Source organism: Gnatocerus cornutus, chromosome 2, assembly GCF_029298725.1.
Source record: "Gnatocerus cornutus isolate USDA-ARS CGAHR chromosome 2, icGnaCorn1.1, whole genome shotgun sequence".
NCBI lineage: Eukaryota > Metazoa > Arthropoda > Insecta > Coleoptera > Tenebrionidae > Gnatocerus > Gnatocerus cornutus.
The window spans coordinates 10,639,363-10,656,971 of record NC_142234.1 but is presented as its reverse complement, the minus strand read 5'-3'; the positions used below and the strand labels follow the sequence as shown (position 1 = coordinate 10,656,971).

The 17,609-nt window shown below is 33.5% G+C and overlaps 3 protein-coding genes across 4 annotated transcripts in view; 1 reads left to right on the top strand and 2 right to left on the bottom strand.

The window, feature by feature from the left end:
* Window positions 1-8,786, top strand: part of Fife (regulating synaptic membrane exocytosis protein fife) — a 56,630-nt gene extending 47,844 nt beyond the window's left edge. The window contains exons 10-13 of one of the 2 annotated variants that reach the window (XM_088050676.1): window positions 2,254-2,435; window positions 3,223-3,905; window positions 4,128-4,148; window positions 5,169-5,253. In XM_088050676.1, the coding sequence (XP_087906802.1) occupies window positions 2,254-2,435; window positions 3,223-3,905; window positions 4,128-4,138 (876 nt within the window). In that variant the 3' untranslated portion in view covers window positions 4,139-4,148; window positions 5,169-5,253. Of the gene's footprint in view, window positions 1-2,253; window positions 2,436-3,222; window positions 3,906-4,127; window positions 4,149-5,168 lie in introns of both variants that reach the window. The other variant, XM_088050674.1, reaches the window with a different exon arrangement.
* A 10-nt stretch (window positions 8,787-8,796) lies between these two features.
* Clp (Cleavage and polyadenylation specificity factor subunit 4) lies at window positions 8,797-9,860 on the bottom strand. Its single transcript, XM_088050677.1, has 2 exons — window positions 9,657-9,860; window positions 8,797-9,605 (listed from the first exon to the last, which is right to left on the bottom strand). Exons 1-2 carry the CDS (start codon window positions 9,757-9,759, stop codon window positions 8,869-8,871), a joined length of 840 nt encoding a protein of 279 aa, XP_087906803.1. The 5' UTR covers window positions 9,760-9,860; the 3' UTR covers window positions 8,797-8,868.
* Window positions 9,861-10,132: 272 nt separating this feature from the next.
* Window positions 10,133-16,584, bottom strand: LOC148178922 (UBA-like domain-containing protein 2-A). Its single transcript, XM_088030614.1, has 3 exons — window positions 16,285-16,584; window positions 12,159-12,236; window positions 10,133-11,334 (listed from the first exon to the last, which is right to left on the bottom strand). The coding sequence occupies exons 1-3, from the start codon at window positions 16,393-16,395 to the stop codon at window positions 11,173-11,175; spliced, it is 351 nt and encodes a 116-aa protein (XP_087886740.1). The 5' UTR covers window positions 16,396-16,584; the 3' UTR covers window positions 10,133-11,172.
* Window positions 16,585-17,609: the final 1,025 nt, after the last annotated feature.

Below are 17,609 nucleotides of genomic sequence, written 5' to 3'. Positions count from 1 at the left end.
AAACGGCTTGAGTTTATAAAACGGATTTCTGAGAAGTTATTATACAGCGCGTACAGCGCGTGCATAGAAATATTTTTCGTAAACACCCCATTTTGTCTAAAAACCCACCCTTTCTTGTGGATTTCTTGAAAATGGTATTAAGCCATCACCATAAAATTTTCTTTGTAGCATTCTTCACAAAGTACATGAAAATGTAATTCTGCTAAAGAATTGTGAACTTCTCATCTGGCAATATATTTAACATGTAGAATCGCCACAGCCTTTGAAAGATTAATCACCCTTTCTAAAACGGAAACGCTCTACTATTCATCGTACAATTTACCACCCTCTGTTTTGATCTCTAGAGATCAACTCTCTGTGTGTAACATCAAACTTCTTGATATTTACACAAAATTGTAAAAACCCTTTTCGGCAGTCTGTCGATGAATTGGTGAAAGTATGGAACAAAATTAATCGTTTTGCTAAGCTAATTTCTTATGTATTTATGTTGATTTAATTTCTAGCTACGCAATTTTATACTTTATTTTATCATACATCTGCTGTATGGAAAAAACAATTTTGAGCTAAATTTCAGTCCTAATAATTTTTTCTTATTTTTTTACCGGGGATCTTAATGGTAGTCAACAGTCATTCCTGTTTCTCAAATTAGATGCTGAAAATTACGCATTTCCGAGTTAGTAGCTATGACAGATTATTAGGAAACTGTGAATAATCTGATAATATGTATGGTTACTGTCGTAGCAGGCGTATTATTCATTATGCAAAATATAGCTGTAATATGTCCATTACAATTTTCCTGCTGAGGTACACTTCTCGAGTTCATGCGAAACAATTACTCAGAAATTTCCACAAACGTGTCATTCGCAAATATTTTCATGGGTTGTTTTCAACCGTTCGCTTTCAACGATCCTAATCTAAATCAGCAATAAATTTCAAATTAAATCAAATAAAATCATTTTCTCAAGTTTTTAAATTTATAGTTTATTTATCAAACCGAATAAAATTAGGAATATTCTGTCATTTTTATTTTCGGAATTCTTTGATTCTTTATATTTTTATTCTATTAAAACCGAAAAAAATTCAGGTGGTCTTGGTTGCCATTTTTCTAAACTCCAAATTCACGATTATTGGTTTTGGAAGTTAATTTTTTTGTTTTTCAAATTTTTAAGATATGGGGCCACGATATCGGACTCCCACTAAATATCTATTTTTTTTCATAATGGCTACTATTCCGGTCGCCGCTAGTCAAACAATCAAATCAAAGTACAAAGCAAGTAAAAAAATTAGTAGTCGATTTTTTGGTTGCAAATCGGAGTTTTCTAAATCAAAAAAAAACTGAAAATTAACTCAAAATTGTTTTCTATTGATTAAAATATTCCGTCAATGTAAGGTAAACGTGATACGAAGAGTAATCATAAATCAAAGACGTGAATTAAATGAACACTGCTCGGCGACAAATCATCGCGGAAAACGGGCACTTACTCTCGTAACTCTTTGAACTGATTGTTAACACAAAGAAGACAATATAATCAAATAGAATGTTAAACCTATAGTACCAGTTTATGTGATTTTTTTTTTGAAAACTTTCCAATCATTGCAGCATTTCTGAAAATGCTAGAATGTTTGTGAAAATTTTGCAACAATGTTAGTAGAATCACTGTGTCGGTGTCAGCTGGGACAGGTGTCCAATCTAGGTGCTCTCTATGTATACAGTGCCCATTAAAGTGATAAAACATTGATTGTTTTTGAAAACAGCCCTTCCCTTAATATGTTGTCGCTGAGGACTACGCGGGACTGCAATCTAGGTACGCGAAAACCCGCTGTCTGTCCCAACTGGCACGAATCTTTGCTCTATCACTACTCCTCTACTGATGCTTGCTTTTAGTCTGTAGCAGATTTTCCTGGAGAGCAGCACAGACGGTGGATTGCCTGTATTGTTCTCCAATTTAATGTTTAGCTTCATTAGTGTGCCATTTGTAAGACGCTGAACTTTTGTTAAAATATGTTGTATGTGCTTTATTATAATTTCCACGCATGACTTTAAAGCTTACAAAGTATACATGTAATTCTGTCTCGTTACTCGTCAACTTTTCAGACTAATCAACGATTGCCACAACAGCATAAACATCGTTATTTGCACGATTTTCCAATACTGAAACCAAACCTGGCGAATACTAATATTATCACAAAACTAACTAATCCAGATTACTAAAAATAAGACAAAAATGCACCTTTTGATCACATCGTTTTCAGGAACAGCTCGCAAGAGAACGAACTGTATCAGGGAGAATACAAATTCAAGTCTGGTATCACGATGAAAGAAAAGAATTGGTGGTCGCAGTCCTTGCAGCAGATGATTTGGCCCCTCGAGACGAAAGTCTCGGTTTTGGATCACTTCCCGAAGCTTACGCCCGCCTATGTTTAATGCCTTTAACGTGAGTAGAATTAACGTTCAAAATAATAGGGTTTAGCTTCGAAATGGCGGTCTTTTAAAACTTTTATGCTAAACTTTTTATCTTCCAAAGTCCACATTATCGGCACTTCATCACGATCAATTGGGGACGATCATTAACAGTTTAATTACATCAATTCACAACTGCGAAATTACTTTCCAAGTGTACTTTAAAAATCGAAATTAAACAATCAGAGAAAATTGTTATTATTAATGCTTACTTTCTATTAAATTAAATTCCACATTTCAGTATAATTGTAATAGAATTATTGTTTTCAGTTGATTATCGGATTTATCTATGATCAAATTAAATGAGGATGAATACATTTATTTTCACTCATGTTACAATAATTTTACTGTTTTAGTACGTCATACTTCACAGCTTCAAATAAACTGAACCAATTTACTTCCTACTAACTGAAATTAAAAAAAAATAAAAGTTTTAATTGAGCCGGTTTCGAACGCAGTTATCGAATGTCTAGTTTAAGCCAGTTTCACCAAAATAAAAAAAAAACCTGCTGGTTTAGACAACATTCACAATAGTTTGAAAAACATATTAGGTCTTAAAATAGGTCTAATTATTAAACTGCAGCTGATAAAAATACTGTCAAAAATCTATTTGAAGACCAAATATCCAAAAATAAATGTGCTTCATACAAATCCACGTAAAAGATCATCACCACATCTTCTGTATTATATGCTGCACACTAATTAACCACATTCGTTACTCAATTGCTGACTTGAAACATTTTGCTAACCACACCAAACAGAACTGAAGAACACTGTGTCCAAACGGAAGTCGCCCCGGCCAGTCAAAACCCCATTTGGAACGCTAATTTAAGTTTTCCCGGAGTTCCTGGTGATGAACTCATGGAACGTGTTTTAGAAATAACCCTATGGGATTTGATTCCCCACAACGAACACGCTTTCTTAGGCGAATGTTCAGTGGATCTGCAAAAAGCCTTTTTGGATGATCGTGCAGTTTGGTGCCGTCTCGAAGACCCCAGACAACTCCGTGGTAAATCCCCGCACACCTCACCAAGAGGATCAATTGCTGGTGGTGGTAAACGCGGTGAATTCGGATTACAAAGGAGCGTCTCCGATGATGTAGATTCAATAGGAGAATGTGCGAGTTTGTTACATCCAGACCATGCTTGGGGATCGAGACGTGGTTCAAGTCAGTCGGAACAATTGGAAGTGGAAGTTTATCAATTAGGAAAAGACTTCTCGAGGTCTTTACCGGGGTCAAGAAGATCGTCTTTTCAATCGGCTCAAGAACAAGCGGAGCAGGAGGTTCCTGCAGCTCCACCTCCGGCTTCGTACAGTAGAGATAGAAGAAGGAGCAGTTGTACGAGGATGTTGAGAGATCCGGAAGAGATACTTAAATCACTCAAAGCTGTAAAAGGAGAGCTCGGAAGAACTATGAGTTTGTCAGCAGAAAAGAGACACAGACGTAAGTTGCCATTTACTATCTTAGACACCTTAAACCCTTACTTATGTTTCTAACACTAACGCACACTTTACACTACTCACCAAATTCCAAAAGGTCCTCAAAATATAGACAAAGACTAGTGGCAAAGTTTTTCTATACTTTGAGAGCTTTTCGATTACTGTAATGGTGCCTCACGCTTTCTAATAATATTCCTTTCTCTTCTTACACATTTTAAACATTTAGCGGATCTTTAGCCGCATATTGGTAAGATATTCACTAATCAGCACGTATTTGCACCTTTTTTTACCAAAACATTTATCTACCCAATGTTTTATTTTTGGTAAAAAGGTCATGTGGTACATCCCTTGTGCTTGTGTGATGTCGGTACCCTTTGCTTATGCCATTATACTTGTTTCTTTTTCTATAAATGTAAAACTATCATACACTTTTAACAATATATTGTTGCCCATTTTAAGAATTAAACTACAATCAGTGAGCTTACGGTAAAATGATACTTCCAAAACTAATCAGAAATATTTCTCGCTCTTCCGGAAATACTCTCAATATTTCCATTGCCTCATAACACAGTTCGAAATTTGATATGCATAAACTTAGTTGTTTGGAGTTCTGCAATGATTTCCAATAGGGATGGTTCGATGGCTTTCTAACTAGTTCAATTTACTTGAATGACTGCAATAAATACGAGGAACACAATTATGAGTGAGAAATCCTTGATTTTAAACGACCAATATAACGGAAATTTTACTGTACGCTTAACTGATTATTATTATTAAAATGTTCAATGGAAACTATTTTCATTCAAGAGTTAATGCACACAACAAATGTAAACTTAAAAATCTAGAAAGTATTAAAAATAGTCCTTAATTTTATATTTTAATTTAGATAGTTTGCCCGGCGCATCCACCATTTGGAATTAATAGACTTAAAACTAAGTGTCTCAAAATGACTCATTTATTGATTACACCAAAAGGGTGATATTTGAATACTTCTTAGATTTAGCTGACAGGTAATGAAAATATCACGTATCTACTAAGTAGCAAAGCTTTTTGTCCCTTTATATTTAGCTTGAGAATAGAGTTGTCAGAAGTTGCGTAACTAAATTGGCCATTAGTTAAAGTCCGCGTATTGGCATATTACAGAAAATGAACTTAGTAGTTGCTTCTAGTTTCCATCATCATCATTACAATTTAGCTTTAGGGAATTAGAATCATGTTCAGTGAGTATTGACGAATCGTGAATTTCTCATCCTTCTCTCACCCACAGGCGCAAGTAGCAGTGCCCCGAACAGAGAAGGCCGTAAAGACAGCGTAATGGAAATAGTGGAACCGCCAAAAGAGATCAGCCCCCCTTCAAGTCCAGAGCGCACGTCTCCTCCTCGATTAGGCCCAGGACAGATCAAGCCGCGCGGATTTCGCTTGTCAAGCACTCGACCTGTGGAGTTAAAGCTTGGTCTCTTGATGACCAAAGGTCAGCTGGAGGTGGAGGTGGTGTGTGTGAGACACATTGCTCCTCGTGAGACGCCACCAGATACTTACGTCAAGTGTTATCTAAGAGACGGAGATCGATGGCTACAGAAGAAAAAGACAAGAGTGGTACGACACTCTTGTGAACCGCAGTTCAGACAAACCTTAAAATACCAAGCCTGCGACGTGCTGGGAAGGAGTCTTGTCATTATGTTGTGGGAGAGACAAGGCGGCTTCGAACATAACCAAGGGTTGGGCGGTGCCGAAGTGGCTTTAGATTCACTTACTCTTACCCATCTCACCACCGGATGGTATCCACTATTTCCGATACATTCTCTGGGTTCAGATTCTAACGATTCACCTTGACCTGCTCCAGACACCCCTCCCGAGGATAACATAGAATGAATGGTTGTTTTAGAGCAAGATCCCTGATAGACGTAACTACCCCATCCTGCTTGCTTTCATTCACGCTTTCATATACTTGAGTGGTGTGCGAGATAGCTTCCTAATTGAGTTCATTATAAATTGTACTTCGTATACAACAAAGTAATACAGCCTTCATCTTTCTTTTGCAGCCGAAATAAGCCAATTTAGGCTTCCTCCATAAATCGCATCAGCGATCAAGAATTGTTTTTTAAAATACAATTTGGTAACCTTTTATTCCTATACACGCCTCATGAGAAATTGTTGTTTTATCTCGTTACGACGTACAAAGATTCCGTATGCGGCAAACGTCCTAATAACTACGTACCAGAACTTTACCTAAACACACAATTAAAATGTAAACGTTTGCACTAATTTGTTTTACTTTATACTTTAGAAAGTGTAAATTTAACAAAGGTAATAATAAAAAGGGAAATTTTCTTTGTAAACTTGCACAAAGCGACCATACCGTATCAAATTATTGCAAAAAAAACCTCTCGAGCCGTATACCTTTGTTAACAAATAAAGGATGTAAATTCACTAAAAAGTTATAAACACATTTTAAACTTGAAAAGTATTTTGCCTATAAGACAAGGGCCTTCTTATACGCGAAAAACTAAAATAAAAAAATGTTGCTTGATACGTGACTGCTTTAAAGAAGCCTTTTTTTATAAATATGTGTAAGTCGTAGTTTTCGAAGTGATTAGCTGAAAAAACAACCTATTAAATCATAATAATAACAAAAACGTTAAAAGTAGGACTGAGTTTAATTTCGACACAAAGAAAGAGTCTTATAAATCAACTTCCAACGTAATTAATTTGTTTTTAATGTACAATTTTTAGTCGCTGATCTTAAGACTTAGTATTGGACATAGCAATTGAAAGCCAAGGCCTATAACAACGTAATTAACTCCAAGTTATTTAGCCCCGTAATTCGAATGAATGTAAGTGTAAACCTTAATTGCCTAATATTTTGGCCCTTTGCTATTATAATTGGCAGAATTAAAACCCAACTGATATCACCCATACTATACCATCATCGTACATATAACATCAAGCACGTCTTGTACCTACTCAAAACGCTACGTAATTGAATTCATATCAATAATTATCAATTAATTAATTATTTATCGAAAAATAATTGATTGCAAGGACCAAAGATTTTGTACAGATTCGTTGTTCACATTATTTTTCTACGGATTTATCTGCGATTCATTTTAACACTTTAATATTTTTAATAAAATAAGTTTGGGGGTTACCAAACGCATTATTGACACGGATATAAGATAGAAAATTAAGTGTAAAATATTAAATGTGCTAAACTACACCAATGTATATAAAAAACTTAATAGTTAGTACCTACTTATAGGTTGTTCGAAAATTTTCCTTGACCAGTCGTTTACTTCACTGGTGGGGACTTCCTTTTTACATAATCATAAAGTTTTATATAAAATAATTTTGTAGGCAGTCGAATTTTTAACACCTTATAGTTAAGTAAATGGATGATCTTAATTCGTTTTTGAATTCAAGACACTGTTCAATTTGGTTTTCCAATGTTGCGACAATCTGTAGAAATAATTTAACGTACGAACCTTAAACATCAACAATCCATAGATGCTAAAATCGATTTCATGCCGCACCAAACTTATTTTTGGAACACATTTTTATTAATTGCACTCTATTTAAGAAAAGAGTCGGTTTTCCGAAACAGTGAAATTTTAATAGTAGCAACGGCAGATTTGGGGTAAAATCGATATAGCGTCATCCTCTAATCTCACATCCCTCTAATTAAACAATCCAACAGATAAGAAATCATAATCTAAAAACACTGAAAAACAGACTTTAAAATGCCGAAACTTTTGCATAAATAATTCTTCGCACCAGAAAAGAAGTAGTTTACTCGTTTTAAGTACCTACATAATTAACAAACTTTTTGTACGAAAATGTTTACACCAAAGTTTGATATTTTACAAAATGCTATGTTAGTAAAATCGACTTTGTTCGCCGATTTTTTAAGAAAGTTTTTGCGTCTTTCTGATCTCTCTAACTATATAAACTTAGTGTAGACTGTTGGATTAAATGTGCTTTCAACACAAATTAAAAATCAAAGTTGACTTGCATTATACCAGTTACTGTATTAAAGAATTTAAGCCTGTTCATAATAAAAATAGTTATAGATTTCAACTTTAACTAATGAATTCACAAACTAGAATGTACATATTTGAAATAGTTCAATAATAGAAACAAATTTTGCAGTACAGTAAACCAATTTTTTTAGAGAAAAATCACGCCCATCAAAGAAGCTCAATCACAATCGACCTAAAATATGCAAGTAATGATCTAAACTAAAATGTCCCCATTGTGAGGACATATAAAATGATTATGACTGAAAAGCCCTGTTAGTGAGATCTTCATAGGTTCTGTCTTCCGTAGTGTAGCAGACCACATCTGTATCTCCCCACTCTGGATGGTACATGTACTAAAACTATATTTTTATGAAAAGAACCGAGATTCTTAGCAAGATCGTGTGAGACTTTTGATACAAATTGATCAACTTGTGTATTTCCTAGCTTGTTCTAAATAATCAATGGCCTAACATTGAAACGCGACAATCCTCTCTAATATAATTACTCTATGGACGATATTCGTTTCTAAATGTTATAATTGTGTGAACATATCCCTTATACTAGCTAGTGACAATCTGTTCATGTGATGTAACTTGTTTGTTTTGGGCTTGGAATTGGTTTTTTTTACTTTATTTTTTAGTTAAAGTATTATCAATCCAAGTCCAACAATTAACCATAATTTATACATGTTATTACTGTGCCATGGAGCATGATTGTTGACATTGAGCATTTCATGCTTCTGTTCTGTTTAAACATAGATATAAAATGTTATTTTAACAGGCATTTAAAATGTGTTGAAAATCCGAATTATTTTTGTTATATTGTAACTAATAACCATAAATGTGTTGTTCATAAATGTAAGAGCTGGAAAAATAAAGATACTTGTAAAAATTTATTATAATTTAATTAATTTCCACACTAACAATATTTACACCAACAAATTTCAATCTATTATTCAATTCCATCTTGATTACTTTTAGCTTGGGATAAGAAAGCCAAATGTCCTTTAGGGCACCTATTGGCATAATGTCCTTTTGTCCCACACTTATAACAAGTAACATCTTCTAGTTTTTTAGGCAGCATTTTCTGCAAATATGAGTTCTGAGTGTCATAATTGTTATCATTCTGCTTCTTATTTTCATCAATCTGTCCATCTTTATTATCACTATTCATTTTATTACAATGGATCGCTTTATGTCCGTGCTCATTACAAAAGTGGCAAATAATAACAGGCGCTGCTTTCTTATCTTTCTGAACTTGATCTGGAGGCGCTGGTAATTCAAATCGCGGATGCATATACTTGCAATTTGAACCTTCAGGACAAAATCCAGCCAAATAATTTGTACACAAAACTCTTCTAACATGTCGGTGCCTACAATGTGGCCCGTGCCGACAAAATCCGCGGTCATACCACGGACAATCTTTAATTTTACTTTCAGGATCAATGTGTAGAAATGGACACTCCTTATTATGACAAGCATTAAATCTCGAATAAAAGTAACACTCAGGCATTTTAGTCATGTCATATTCATGCAGAAATTCGCACTGGTCTCCTTTTTTACATAAGCCTCGTAACCAATGTTTGCATACAATAGTCCTATCGCCACGAACATGCCGAAATGGGCATTGGGGGCCCTTTTGACACCCCATTGGAGAAGTGTAGAACTGACATACTGCAGCAATCGACTCTGGAAATACAAATTAAGAGTTTCAAGTGGGATAAACATAACCTAACCTACTGTCCATTCCTGAAAACGGGAGCGGTAAGGCACCAAACTGCTCGTCGAGAGCCACCTCAATGTCAAATTTTATATGGTCAACACTTGCCACCAAACACTCCATTTTAAATGTGATATTTTAAGAGAATTTAAACAAATTTGAGGAGACTTCGCGAATGTCAACACTACTAACTAACCTAAAAGTTGTGAGCTGACAGCGTTGTTGACAGGACGTGTTAGTAAAGGTACGATTGCGCGAATTCTCTGAATTGTTGGTTGCCTGACTAAATTCTAAAACACGATCAAAAAAAAGGATTGAGCGATTTTCTTAAATAAAACTGTACTAGTCGGTTTTTGTTAAATACTTTGGTTTATCGCTTTCTACATAAACAAAAAAACGATTTGGCTTTATGTCAGATACATTGTATTGCAAGATTTTCGTTTTTAATGTGTGAACTGTTTTAATTACCAAGACAAGAGGGTAATGAAATACAAAATTCTTGTCCTTAATATTTTAATAATCTTGAAAGTAGGAAGATGAGCTATTACAAGCTCGTCAGTTGAACTTAACTAATATATACAAAATAACAGCTATTTATTACATAATTCCTACTACGAATTTTACAAGAACTAGAAGAAAAAGCACCGTCTTATTCTGCCATTGAATTATACTTTTCAAGTATAGATGGCAAGGTATAAAAATATCAGAATTATTCAGTGTGGTTTTCTGCATTTCTAGTGTTTGACAATAGGCATTCTAATGTAGCAAAAATTTATTACATTTGATGCTATTTTCTTAGTTCAATTGCGTGTTATCAAACATTTTCTCAATGGATCTGATATTTTCACTGCCAAAGTTATTCAGTACTGGAAAAATCTTTAAATTTATGTACATACATGTGGTGAAAATGCACGAATCTGCTTCGAAAATCATAACAAGTTGTAACCAGTGCATACAAAACCAACAATTTGAGGTTCTTTTTTATCATGAAATTAATCCAATAAGCAAACTAACTACAAGAGTTGTCCCAAAACTCAAATCTTTTTATTATGTATTACTTTTATTTGGTATATTACGCAAACAAAAGTAAAAAGAATCTCATCACAGCATTTTTATTAAAAAAATATTTGTATTCATCAATGCTGCAAACAAATGAAGTACGTCATCGTTATAAATATGTAACATCCTTACTACACAGTTGATGACAAATATTACTTTTATGGTGTTGTCGTCTTTTTTGTACGATATGAAGTCTAATTTTAAATACAAGTTCAAACACATAGAATGGACCTAGTTATTTAAAGTTGCACTTGCAGGAACTCTGTGAATAAATTACACTCGATCAATTGCATGAATATAGCTGGACACAATGTTAGGGCAACCCTTATCAATATAATGAAAAATCCACTTCAACAAAATAGAAGTATGATTAGGTACTTCTTCAACAAAATATCCACTAACAGTATTACAGTCACTTAATTTATAAAGTCCTCTGAGCATCATCTGAATTCGGGTGCACTAGTCAATATACGCATTTTATCGTTGTTGTGTGGGCTGCGGAGACTGACGAGCTTGTGGTGTACCATTATTGTTGTTGGTGGCTGGACTATTCCCGTTGCCCGTCGACAATTTTGAAAATGCTAACAGAGTATCGGGAAAATTCGGAGGTGTTGCCGGCGTGTTGCACGGCGTCATTACCTGAAACAAAAACACCAACAGTCAGGGACGAAGTGCGGCTATTGTTAGCAGACATTCCGGCATTCTGGATGGCGGCCAGAAGCCCCTTGACCGAATTATACTCTTCAAACAGCCTCATTGCGAAATTACAACCTCATTTGAAATGGTCCCTGATGGACACATGCTGCCGTTTTTCACAAAATGTCTAGACTACACCAACCAAATAGGTTCTAACTTTTTAAAAAACAATAAACATGAAATTTGCAAAAGTAAGTTTACTTAGGAAGAAAAGTCTTCTAAAGTCATTTCTAGAAGATGTTGATAGTTCTAAATTCTAAATAATAAAGTAAATTAAATGTCAAAGTACGGCTATGACCGTAAAAGTAGGTGGAACGGAAAATATTGACTTCTACAAAAATAGACTAGAAGAAACACCCGGCTCCAGCAAGGTCGCCATCAAAATGTCAATTTTCAAACAGATTTAGCATCAAAGCACCTAGAAACAACCTGAGAAAAATTAGACAAATCGCGATCAATAGAGAACGTCACAGAAGATTCCGTGCTACTCCTGAACATAAATTATTGTTTCCAGGTCACGATACACTGAAAATGTCATCGACCTCAAGTTTAAAAAACTTGGGGTATCTCTTAAGTAATCAATCACCTAATTATGGACACGTTTAAATGTAGTAATTACGAGACATGTTGTAAAAAGTATTACATAAATAAATATGATTAAAACTCACAGTCGTGAGTAACAAATTTTCGTGGTCAATGTCACGCTTTTTATACCATGAGAAGTTTTCAATGTTGAGTAATGGCGTTGTAGGAAAAAAAATACCCACCTGTCCAAAATGTGCAGACGCTCCTGGTGGACACGTAGGTAAAGCTGCATCTTGCTGTAAAAATATACTAAGCGCTGTCTGTAAATAAGAAAAATGTTTAGAATTAGAATATGCATAGAAAATTCCTGTTTGATTATCTTTTGCAACATTATTTACACATTGATCTTGATAAACTGTGATTTGTTTGTCAAAGTAGTTGACGAGAAGATGAACTTTGTTGCGTTATCATTATCAAGTAAACTAAATATTATTCCAAAATATCCTGCCACAAGGAGATAATAAACTAACATTGCGTAAAATATCGTAATAACGTGGTGCAGTTCGATAAAACGCTTCATTTTCAGTGTAGAGATCTTGTTAACATATAGCTAATAATAAACAATTCTAATCACAAACGGAATAGTGGAGAGGATTACCGCATGTTTATTTTATCAATTTTCTAACAAAGTAGCATTTGTATGACACATAAATTGATATTACTCCAATGTTCGATTAACAACTTTGAAAGATAACAATATAATAACAATTTAGATAGAAATCCCTCAGATGTTCAAAAAACGTTATCGTGAAGCCATGATCTTTTGCAAAAGAAAATTCAAATTAATTTCGTTCAATCGCCATCTAATAAGTCGATACTAATCATATATGTATCATCAAATAGTACGTTTTGGTCTATCACGTTCTGATAAGAAAGATATGAGATATTTTTATAACATCTTTGTTTGGAGGGATTTACCAATTAAAAATTTAAGTATACACTACCAAGAACTGAAAGTGGCTCATCACCGTTTTATTCATTATCTATTTTCAAACCCAAAACAAAGAAATAAGATATCGCCGAATATGTATAACCCACGAAATTATTCTTCGAGACACATTTGAACTGGGATGTTCTGAATAAAATATCTTCCTGCAATGCGCGATTAAGCGGCAATTGTTGGAACACGTTAGCTTTACGTCATAAACTTGGACGTTTTTAGCAAAAAGATTAATACTTTCCACGTGTAGTAAAAAGCAAAGTACTAATTTTTCCTCGACTAAATAAAGTTTACCATGACGATCTATTTATATCGTTGAAATGATCAATTAAAAGGTGGAGCTTGTATTTTTGAGTCATTTATTTTAATTCTAAATGTTAACGATTAATTTACAAATTGTCACATGTGACCTAGCATAAACTAGTCAATTAACATAAGAAATATAAAGGCAACTAATCATAATGAATAATAACAATTAAAGTTAATTCTGGTTTTATACCCAATTGAGGGAATTTCATAATTAATATACATACAGGCTAAAAATGAAATGATTCTACACAGAAAATCCATTATAGTGGAAAACTGAAGCAAATGGTAAAATTGTAAATTATTTCTAAGAAAAACTACTTTAGTTGTGATTAGTCTGATTAGATATTGCTTGTAGGTGCGTCACAACAATAAGCAAATTATTACAAAAATTATTAGTTGCTTTCGTAACAATAAAGTTGTTGTGGAAAATTTTCTTTCTTTACAGAAGAACTCAATCGCTTACTCATATCCATATCATAATTTCATAATCATAACCCTCAGATAGCCTCAATTTTTGTAACTGCATTGTTTCAATTACACTCTAAAAGCTAATAGAGCCCAGAAATTAAAAAGCATACATAAGAGATTGTTTCCATAAAATTAAAAAACAAAGAACAAAATTTCCAGTTATTTAATTAAATGCAGCTTCTTCTAGGTATGACATTGTCGTAAACATTACACAGATTTTATTGTTTCTTTGCGCTTGTTTGAAACATTTTTATAATTAGCCCCGACTTTCTCAGACATCAAAATCTTTAATCGAACGATAAGATTAGCAACTACGCTTAAGGTTTAAATAAAATCAAAAGATGAGATTTTCTTTGAAGAAAATTAGATACACTTTAAGAGTAAACAATAAATCAACATAAATTCAGAAAAATGCGAATTGATCCAGCATTCTGCCTGAGATAAGATTAATCTTGTTAAAAATGTTACCCTGGAGATATAAACTAAATTATTGCTCATCAATTTAACCAATTTCACATTAAAATTCAAATAAATTTTCAAAAAATCTAGAGATTATTACGATCATACACTTGTTTTTAAAATAAACAAAGCACAAAAAGGATATCACAAAAATTATCTTAAACAAGATACGACTTTTTTTTTCGTTCTATTCAAAACCAAGATGTTAATGTCATAATAATATAAAAATAGCAAACTGACACTACTTCCGTAGTAAATAAAATTGTAAGAATTCAAGGGCACAATCAGTGTAAAAATTACTTCAAATAATGCCAAATGTATCACTTACCATTATGAATATTAATAGGGGAGTAATTTATAACAATCGTACTCAATTTTTAATAATTCCACCGTCGAGTTAATGTATACAATAAATTAAGCTGTTGTCGTAAATTTTGTCAATACAATAACAATAACTGTTAAAACCGGATAAAATCATAAACTGATAACATTAAATTGTTGTTATAAAAATCAATAAAGCACGTACAAACAAAGCCTCCAATAATAAGAAAACTAAAAACATAACATGATTATGTTCTCCATATTAAAGTGTTTGAAACACATTTACAAAAAAATTGGTTAATATTCTTATTGAATAAAATTTCATAAATCCCTTATTTGATGAAATAGATATTTGTAAAAATTAATACTTACTAAATTATTCTATAATTTGTAACAATTGCAGATATCCTATCCTGCGTTTATGTTTTTTTTAACAAACTAAAGTGGATTATTCGTATTAGTAGTCGTTTATTAGTGGATATCATAGGCATTGCTATAAATAGCTACATCGTGTTCTAAAAAATATCGCAAATTGGCTTAACTGATAAAATTATATCTAAACGACGACTGCATTTATTTCAAAAATTACTATACTGTTTCAAGATTATATTATAAAATATATTTATAGATAACATTATAAATTTAAGCAAATTCAAAATTTTGACGCCATCTTTTATTTATTTTCAGTTCTGCTCATGCACCATACAGACTAAAGTAATTTATCTTCACTTTACAATTGTTTACCATTGATTTCGAAACATTTTCTTTCAGGAATTAGTATGAAATCAAAATATTTTTTTTAATCAACCACCTGCAAATTATACTCATATTATTTTGGCAAAGCCACAAATTAACCAATTTTAAAATCATAAATGTCTAAAATAATAAAAAAAAAGTTTTCCATACTATTTTCTCAGTTCAACCAAAACGGAGGAACAGGAAACATTGTCACCTGATATAATTGGTCAAAAATCTTTATTTTTTCATTAGATGTTTACTCTTCATATCTTGAAAAATGGAAGTTTAACATTTTTTCTGTTAATGCAGTGTCAAGATAATACGCGACCTTCCGGACACCTCTATAATAAGTGTACATGATTAATTTAAACATACAAAATCTAGTAGGTCCTCATGTCATTTACAAACTGTCAAATGTGCAAATTTAGAAGAAATCATTAGTTCTATTGCAAAAATCGTTGCATTACTTTATAGAAGAGTTTAATAAGATTAGCCATCAGATAGAAGAAATGGCAGACCAAAAAACGTTACTTCTTGTTGGAATTTGTGAACCACAAATTTTGCCACTACTTTCTGGTAAACAAACGCAATAGGTGATATTTTTATAAATGAATGATTAATGGATTATTCATTCTTTTGAGATCATTGTTTATTTTCTGTGATTAAATTTCAGTCCATTAACCAAACAAATTAACACCAACAAGTCATCTCCTATGAGAATAATTTCGTTCAATTTGAAAGGAATCTGAGGGCCGACGACACCTTCACGGTGCCATGCTAACTCCGGTTCCAGTGATAAATATTATGGTCACGTGGTCGTGTTGTGACGATTATCCCAGCCCAAGGATTGGGGCAAGCGGAAGCAGTGTTCGGGGGAAAAAGGGGGGCAAGGAAACGGAAATAGAGGCGAGAAGAGGAAGCAACTAACACCGTGACCTTGAGGCCCTTGACCAAATCGCGTCGATAAAACGTCGTTTCGATCGAGAAGTGCGGGCGAGCTGGGGCCGGAGGGACGGGGACAGCCGCCATGTTTATGTCCACGGCTGTTTGTTTACAAAACGTTAGCCATTTACCTCAAATTGCCACTGTGCAGACTGTAAGATTTGCGTTGCTTGTTCTCTGGCACAACCCGCCGCCACCACAAACTGGTTAATCATCACTTGTTGTCGTAAAGATGTATCCATTTTAATAGCTGCTATTCACAACAAAATCGCGCAAATATGCGAGCACACCACACCACAGACAGTTGTTTTCAAAACTACTTGTACTCACTCACTCTACGAATCGTCTCTCTCTGTTTCGCTCTCTGTTTTCCTCCGATGTTGAATGTTGTAATCATGAATGACGTCAGTTGTACGAGTGACAGGACGGGGAAAATGGGTAGAGGTGGGGAGAGAAAAAACAAAATTAAATCGAAGTTCACGTTGGCCTTCCCGGTCCTACCGGGTTCACGACAAGATGACGAATAATGGACATTTTTTGAAGATTCTCTCATTATCTATTCGACAACTTTTTTTCAAGCTTCAGAACTTCCAGAAATTGAAAATGACTATTCATGCATAAATGAGTCACAAAGTAAGTAGTATTCCACTTTTCCTAATAACCAATTGGAAGTTTTTACTAACAACTAATTGCCATTACTCATACACATGAATAAAAAACAGAACTCAATAGAAAAAACAAATTTATTTGAGCTGTCATGTTAAAAAACAGCTGAATAGCAATTATCATGATTCAAAAAATTTCACATCAAGATATCCATGAAAAACATGACCGAAAACCGTAGGGCGTAAATTGAATTTAGATCTTAAAGTTAACGGGTTGTTACTGTAGCAATTCAATTTTTTTTTTCTAGTTTTATTTATAAACCTCTTAACAAATCAAGAGAATGTTTACTTTTTTAGGGGAAATAATGTTGCGTCTTGCTGTATGTTTTTTTATGGCAATTTTGGAACAACTGTATGTCTAAACTGGTATTTTGTTTTTTTTAATTGCAATCGTTAAACACGCCAATCTCTTACCATTTGTAATATATCGAAATAAGTGCGTTTTCGAAACAAAAATGCTCATTTCCACACCCGAATAACTATTAATTAAAAAGACTAAAAAAACAAATTCTGAAGATCATTGTTTACTTCAGTGAAAAGTACAATTAATTAATAAAGTACTACATCAACAAACTGACAAATTTTTATAAACAAATATACATAAAAGTATGTTTTGTGCCTTTTTTATGTGACGCACTTAAACTCAAAATATTGTGTTACATAACACCTGTCAAAACCTGTCGTGGTATCACTGCTGTGCTAACACATCAAAAACTATGATTAATGCAATTTTCAAGTCGCGTTAATACTTGTATTGAAGAATTCATAAGTCTTTTGATCATTATAGGCAC